Below are 8,159 nucleotides of genomic sequence, written 5' to 3'. Positions count from 1 at the left end.
CATCTCTAGACCATTTATAACGGTTTCTCTTTTGGTCAATTAAACCAACTATAACAACCAAAGCCTTGATCGATTCAGGTGCGGCAGACAACCTTATGGATGAGAACTTTGCTAAAACCGCAGCCTTGACTTTGATCCAAAAGGCCACACCCTCGGCTGTTAGGCCATAGATGGAAGACCACTTGAGAAACCTCTGGTGACCCATGAAACCCAAGAAATAGTTATGTCTGTGGGTGCTTTGCACAAGGAAAGGTTAACCTTCCAAATAATTGACTCCCCTACTGCTTCCATCGTTCTGGGTTTTCCCTGGTTAGTTAAACACAACCCAGTACTTGATTGGGGTTGTTTAGATATACTCTCCTGGGGGGAATCTTGTCAACGAGACTGTATGGCCCATGTACGTCCTGTTTGTTTACTCAACGTGCCCACGGCTAAACCACTTTCTGTTTCTGTCCCTTCTGTGTATGCAGACCTTGCATTGGTTTTTGAGAAAAGGGAGGCAGATAAGCTACCTCCACACCGTGACTATGACTGTGCCATAAACCTGTTACCGGGTACTATGCCTCCTAGGAGTAAGGTCTACCCTCTTTCTGAGAAAGAAAACCAGGGCATGGAGGAGTACATATGGGAATCCTTAAGTAAAGGTTTTATCAGAAGGTCCTCCTCTCCTGCTAGTGCTGGTTTCTTTTTTGTGGCTAAGAAGGAGGGCGATTTGAGGCCATGTACAGGGCTCTAAACAATATAACGATTAAAAATGCCTATCCGATCCCTCCATGACTGAGTTGTTTGATCATGTTAAAGGTTCTAGATATTTTACAAAACTAGACCTCAGGGGGGCTTATAACCTTGTTCGTATAAAGGAGAATGATGAATGGAAAACAGCGTTCAATACACGTAGTGGGCATTACGAGTATCTAGTCATGCCTTTTGGATTGTGTAATGCTCCTGCTGTATTTCAGGACCTCATAAACGATGTCCTTAGAGATCTACTGCATGTCTGTGCCGTAGTCTACCTTGATGACATACTTGTATATTCTCCAGATTTGAAGTCACACCATACTCATGTAAGGATGGTGCTTAAGAGGTTGTTGCAGAATGGTCTTTATTGTAAGTTAGAGAAATGCTTATTCGACCAAACTTCTGTACAATTCCTAGGGTATGTCATTTCTGAACAGGGATTCAGCATGGATCCTTCTAAATTGGAAGCCATACTGTCTTGGCCCCTTCCCCAAGGACTTAAGGCAATACAGCGGTTTATAGGGTTTGCCAATTATTATAGGAAGTTTGTTAAAAACTTTTCATCCATTATTTCCCCTATCACTAAACTGTCTAAAAAAGGTTTACACCCCAGAATTTGGACTCCTAAAGCTATTGAGGCCTTCGAGACTCTAAAAAAGACATTTGCCACTGCCCCTGTGTTACACCATCCTGGTCCTTCCCTTCCCTTTGTAATGGAAGTAGACGCTTCTGAATCAGGTGTAGGTGCAGTGTTGTCACAAAGACAATCGTATGCCGAACCCCTCCTTCCCTGTTGTTTCTTTTCTAAACGGTTGTCTGAGTCTGAAAAGAATTACAACGTCGGGAACAGGGAATTATTAGCTATAGTGATGGCTTTTAAAGAATGGAGGTACTTATTAGAAGGAGCTAGACACAAAATCCTGGTTATAACTGATCATAAGAATCTATCCTATATTGCAGATGCTAAAAGGTTGTCCTCTCGCCAGGCTAGATGGTCTTTTTTTCTCTCACGCTTTCAGTACATCATCACTTATAGGCCTGGATATCGCAATGTCAAGGCTGATGCTATCTCCCGACAGTACTAACCTTTAGATTTGATTGCCTCCACTCCTAAACCCATTGTACCTACATCTAATATAATAGCTGCTACCCGTTTGGTTTATTTTGTCTCTTTTCCTTGATGGTATCAAGACATACCAATCCCAAGCACCCTCTGAGACTCCTGTTGGTAAGCTATACGTGAAAGTAAAAGACAGAAAAAAGTTATTAGCTTTATTTCACACCGCCAAAACTGCTGGTCATCCAGGGGTTACCAAAACATACCAGGGTCTCCTTCAACAGTTTTGGTGGCCCTCACTTAAAAAAGACGTGGGGATTATGTGCAGGCTTGTGGTGTCTGCACACAGTGTAAGTCCCCTAATGTTAAACTCCTGGGACAGACAGTAATTTTGACTGTAACTGACTGTAACTTTGTTCTCCAAAATGGCGCACTTTATTCCACTTAAAAAGTTACCTTCTGCCGTTCAGTTGGCTCAGGTGTTTGCCAAGAGGTGTTCCGCTTGCATGGTATACCACAGGGTATCGTATCCGACAGGGGTCCTCAATTTGTCTCTCGCTTTTGGAGGGGCTTTTGTGCTGAGATGGGGGTCTCCTTGTCGTTTACTTCCTATCATCCACAATCTAATGGAGCTTCCGAACGGGCAAATCAGTCTGTGGAGTTGTATTTACGCTGCTTCATGAATGCACACCAGGACAACTGGTCTCATCTCCTTCCCTGGGCTGAATTTGCCAGGAATACTGTGACTCATTCTTCTACTGGCGTAAGTCCTTTTATGGTGGCTTATGGGTTCCAACCCTCTGTCCTTCCTGGTGTGTTCTCCGACAAGGGAATGTCCACTTTGGACGAGAGGGATGTGGGATCAGGTCCATGCTGCTCTCTCTCGTGCTGTGATACTCAGAAGATATTTGCTGATCGTCGTAGGTGTGTGGCTCCTTCTTATGCTCCGGGTGATAGGGTTTGGTTGTCCTCTAGGAATCTCCGCCTCAGGGTTCCCTAGATGAAATTCGCGCCCAGGTTCCTTGGTCCCTATAAGGTATTGTGTAGGATTAATCCCGTGTCCTACTCCCTGGCATTGCCTCCTTCCATGCGTATACCTAACACTTTTCACACCTCCCTTTTGAAGCCCTTGCTCTGTAATCGGTTCTCTGGGTCTCTCAGGTGTTCCGATGCCCTCCGCACGGTCTCTAGTGACGTGTACGAGGTGGCTGCTCTCCTTGATTCTCGTTTCTCTCGTGGTTGGTTGCAGTATCTGGTTGATTGGAAGGGTTAAGGTCCTGAGGAGTGGTCTTGGGTTTCTGTCTCTGATTTGAACGCGCCCTCTTTGATCCGCTCCTTTCATGCGCGGTTTCCTTTGAAGCCTTCGGCTTCCCGCCCTCTGTGCGGTCCTCAAGGGGGGGGTTATGTCAGGGTTTCGTGAGCGGCTGTGAGGGGAGGCTGCAATCCTCTCGCAGCACTCACCCTCGGTTCATCAGCACTCACCCTCGGTTCATCGGTCACCTCTTCCCCTACCTGTCGGTGAGCAGCGTCCTCTCTGCTTGACGCGCCGCTCGTGTCCTCCTCCTCTCCTCCCAGCGGCAGCATGTATAACGCTGCACGCTGGGAGCCGGCACATTTATCTAAACGCCGGGGTCACTCACGTGACCCGGCGTTAAAGCAACAGCACAATAATCACAGTGGGAGATATATATATCCCCCACGTGTGATTGTTAATTCTGATTGAAAGTTATCAAATCAGAATTAAGCACAGGATTTAAATACTTACCTTTCCTGTCTCTCAGTGCCCTGTTGTGGTCTTGTGATACCTGTATTGCAGTCTGCTTGTGTTTCTCTCTGGTTACCGATTACTTGGCTTGTTATTCCGATTTTCCCGTATTCTCCATTCCGTTGACCTCGGCTTGTTTCTCGTTCTCCTGTTTTCTGGCTCCCTTTACTTGGCTTGTCTCCTGACTATTCTTAGTGTGCTTAACCCGGCCATTCTAAGGACCGGTATTGCACCCTTTACTATCTGTGACCTGTTAGCGCGTTAGGTTTCCTGAATCGTGACAATAATAGGATGTCTTGCTTATGAGAATTGTAGCCAGCAGTGAAAGAGTTAATTCAGTGTGATTTGACTGTCAGACAAAGTTTTTATTGCTTTAAGCTGTGCTGCTGTGCTCTGTGTTAAGTTGATTTCAAAGTGAAGTGTCCTGTCGTAAATCTTGTTGAAAACTGCTTACATGTCGATATAACTGTTGCTATTTAGCTGTCTGTAATTGTGTTAAGCCACTGCCATATTGTAAACTTATGTTATACCTAAATATTCAGTGAAATTATCACGCATATTACATATTATTATTATTATTATTATTATCATAATAGGGCCCCCACCCGCCGCTCAGGGGTAGATGCCGGAAAAGGACAATAGTCCCCTCCTTATTCTGATTTAGGATCCCCACCCGTGGCTCAGGGGTGGGGGCCGGGGGGAGGACGATAGGTCTCCCCTCTTATTCTACTTTAGTGCCCCCACCCGCTGCTCAGGACTGGGGGCCAGGGGGAGGACAATAGGTCCCCCCCCTTTCTGATTTAGGGCCCCCACCCGCCGCTCAGGGTGGGGGCCGGGGGGGAGGACAATAGGATTTGGCTGTAAGAATTTGCAACACTTACAACAATCAAGTCACACGTTCATATAAAATGTAAGTTACTTTGGCAGTCAATGGATGGGAATGAGTAAGTAGATAACTCCCTAATTCCCATGGTATTTTCTTTGGAATTTCTCACGGTAGGTTCTTTGGAATTTTCCCACGCTGTGTAATTTGACTCATAACTCTCTGATTGCTTGCTTTCAATCAACCAATGAGAGTTTTGTACTGAGTCAAATTACACATCCTGGGAAAATTCCAAAGAACTTACCGTGAGAAATTCCAAAGAAAATACAGTGGGAATTAGACTGGCTAAGTAACTTACATTTTATATGAACGTGTTACTTGATTGTTGTAAATGCTTACAGCTGAATCCTGGCTATGTGTGTATACTTTTTATTTAAACTGGTATACAGTGTAATATTCTTCATTCTTCCACTGGGTATATTAGTACTTCGGCAATTCTGTGCTACGGCACTTCTGCTATTCGGACTTTCGGCGCTTCGGGACCTTGGCAGTTCGGTTCGTCAAATCTGAAATTCTGCACTTTGGCTATTCGGACATTTGGCGCTTCAGGACTTTGGCAGTTTGGTTCGGCACCTCTGAAATTCTGCACTTCCGAATGTCCGAATTTCCCGAAATTAGTCCGAATTGACATTCGGAACGAAACAAATTGCACATGTCTACAGTTGGTCTACTTCAGTCTGGGTCTCCTTCAGGTCCGCCTTCCAGATTTGTCTCAGGTTCGCTAGGAGCCTCCTAATGTCTCCCTTTGTAGAAGGAGATGAGTCTTCGTCAGAATCGATGCTGAGGTGCTCTCTACTAGAGTGTGGTATAGGGTTTCTCTTCATCAACCTGTGAGTCTTCTGATGCCTCAAAGTCTCTTTGGGTGGTAGGCACCATCTTGGTTGGTGCCGTCGGTGTAGGCCGCTCAAACGATAGCCTAATGTCAGGGAGTGTGGCTCTCTATACTTGAACTTGCCCCCTGTGCTTGCGACCCATGTTGTCAGCTGTGCATGGCATATGGGTTGCACTTTCAAGTTGCGGTATTCTGCCATTTTGTCTCTGTTTTGTAGGGCTCTGAGAGAGCTCCACATTAACAAGCCTGGCTTGGTGCTCGGCCGGCCACGCTCTTTGCGCAACCTATATTTTGTGCTTTAACATATATAACCACGACTTTGGTCCTGTGACTCATTGTGGTTCCTCTTGTGTCCCTTTACCCCTTCATCATAGATGGTAAGCTTCTTTGAGCAGTGCCTTCTCCACTTGTTTCTAATAATAATTTAATATACAACCTGTTTGTTATTTTTATTTTATTCCAGAAGATTAACATTTTAATTTATAATGCCCATTTATTTGGCCAAATGATTAATTATTACAAATATTAATTTGCAAAATATGAGCAGTGCAAAATGTTGGAAACATCCTCTAACACCAGGAGGCATAAAGGAAGATCCATCTGTTACATTAAAGAGCGACACCTTGATTCAGCCAAGATCACAATTATTGTTGTTGGTAATAAACCAACATTTTCAAATGCAGCTGGTTTGCCCGATTAGCTCCAAGCCACTTTTCTGTCGCATATGTATAATAAAGTTCTCCAAGTGTTATATTATGAACGTTTTCATCTTTCAAGTACAGTGATACCTCGGTTCACGAACGCTTCTGTTCACGAACAACTCGGTTCACGAACAGAAAAGTTCGTAAAAATATGCTCCGGTTCACGAACTCCGCCTCGGTTCACGAACGGCCATTTTAATGCTAATTTCAGGCTGTCACATGGTCGGGACTTCCTGTAGGAAGACCGTGGAGAGAAGAAGCAAGAATAAGAGACACAGAAAGAAGTACTCTGCAAGCATTATAAGTGATTATACTGTATTTTATCACATACAGTACATACTGTACACAGAAAGAAGTACTCTGCAAGCATTATACAGTACAGTAAGTGATTATACTGTATTTTATCACATACAGTACATACAGTACACAGAAAGAAGTACTGTACTCTGCAAGCATTATAAGTGATTATACTGTATTTTATCCCATACAGTACATACTGAACAGTTCACTGGACACCCAATATGGCTCCCAAGAAGCATAGTGGAAAGAAGAAAGTGCGGAGCAGCAATAAAGGTGACAAGAACAGCAATGCAGGTGACAATGTGCAAAGTGGAAATGCAAGTGACAATGTGCAAAGTGGAAATGCAAGTGACAATGTGCAAAGTGGAAATGCAGTTGACAATGTGCAAAGTGGAAATGCAGTTGACAATGTGCAAAGTGGAAATGCAGTTGACAATGTGCAAAGTGGAAATGCAGTTGACAATGTGCAAAGTGGAAATGCAGTTGACAATGTGCAAAGTGGAAATGCAAGTGACAATGTGCAAAGTGGAAATGCAAGTGACAATGTGCGAAGTGGAAATGCAGGTGACAATGTGCAAAGTGGAAATGCAAGTGACAAGAATGTGCAGCGCAAGCATGGTGGCAAAAAGAAAGTGCACAGCAGTAGTAAAGGTGACAGCAAGGTTGTGAAGAAAATAACCATTGAGCTGAAGAAGGAAATTATAGAAAAGCATGACCGTGGTATTCGTGTGACTGATCTGGCTTCGGAGTACAAGATGGCAAAGTCAACAATTTCGACTATTCTGAAAAACAAAGCCGCCATCAAAGGAGCTGATGTTGCAAAAGGAGTAACAATGTTAACCAAGCAGAGGACACAAGTGCTGGAAGAGGTGGAAAAACTTTTGTTGGTGTGGTTGAATGAGAAACAGCTGGCAGGTGATAGTGTAAGTGAAGCTATGATCTGTGAGAAAGCCAGGAAATTGCACAGTGATTTACAGCAAAGAAGCCCCTCTACAAGTGCAGCAAGTGACGAATTTAAAGCCAGTAGAGGGTGGTTTGAAAAATTCCGCAGGAGAACTGGCATCCACAGTGTGATTAGACATGGTGAGGCTTCCAGTTCTGACAAGGCCGCAGCAGAAGCTTACAAGTTAGAATTTGCAGAATTCATGAAGACAGAAGGATACGTCCCTCAACAAGTGTTCAACTGTGATGAAACAGGGCTCTTCTGGAAAAAAATGCCGAACAGAACCTATATCACACAGGAGGAAAAGGCCCTACCAGGGCACAAGCCCATGAAGGACAGATTGACCCTTTTGCTGTGTGCCAACGCAAGCGCCGATCTGAAAATTAAACCACTACTGGTGTACCATTCTCAGACCCCTCGTGCATTTAGGGAACAAAATGTGAACAAGGCCAGACTGCCCGTCATGTGGAGAGCCAATGCCAAAGCTTGGGTCACAAGGCAATTGTTTATGGAATGGCTGCACGAGGTGTTTGCACCCACCGTCAGAAAATATCTTTCTGATAACCAGCTGCCTGAAAGGTGCCTTCTTCTGATGGACAATGCCCCAGCACACCCTCCAGCCTTGGTGGATGATATGGATGCTGAGTATGACTTCATCAAGGTAAAGTTCCTCCCCCCCAACACAACACCACTTCTGCAGCCCATGGACCAGCAAGTCATCTGCAACTTTAAGAAGCTGTACACAAAGGCGCTCTTCACTAGGTGTTTTAATGTCACTTCAGAGACATCCTTGACTTTGAAAGAATTCTGGAAGAAACATTTCAATGTTGTCCACTGCATTAACCTCATTGACAAAGCCTGGGAAGAGGTCACTTCCCGAACCCTAAGTTCAGCCTGGAGGAAACTGTGGCCAGAATGTGTCGCTGAACGTGAACATGAC

The 8,159-nt window shown here is 44.6% G+C and overlaps 1 protein-coding gene across 1 annotated transcript in view; it reads left to right on the top strand.

The window, feature by feature from the left end:
- The first annotated feature begins 6,497 nt into the window (after window positions 1-6,497).
- The window catches only part of LOC134566112 (tigger transposable element-derived protein 1-like), a 2,157-nt gene continuing 495 nt past the window's right edge, over window positions 6,498-8,159 (top strand). The window contains exons 1-2 of the mRNA XM_063425820.1: window positions 6,498-6,570; window positions 6,841-8,159. The exon at window positions 6,841-8,159 is cut by the window's right edge and continues 495 nt beyond it. Coding sequence (XP_063281890.1) covers window positions 6,498-6,570; window positions 6,841-8,159 — 1,392 coding nt within the window. The remainder of the gene's footprint in view (window positions 6,571-6,840) is intronic.

This window comes from Pelobates fuscus, chromosome 6 (assembly GCF_036172605.1).
Source record: "Pelobates fuscus isolate aPelFus1 chromosome 6, aPelFus1.pri, whole genome shotgun sequence".
Classification (NCBI taxonomy): domain Eukaryota; kingdom Metazoa; phylum Chordata; class Amphibia; order Anura; family Pelobatidae; genus Pelobates; species Pelobates fuscus.
The sequence above is the reverse complement of the archived record's forward strand: the minus strand, read 5'-3'. Positions and strand labels throughout refer to the sequence as shown.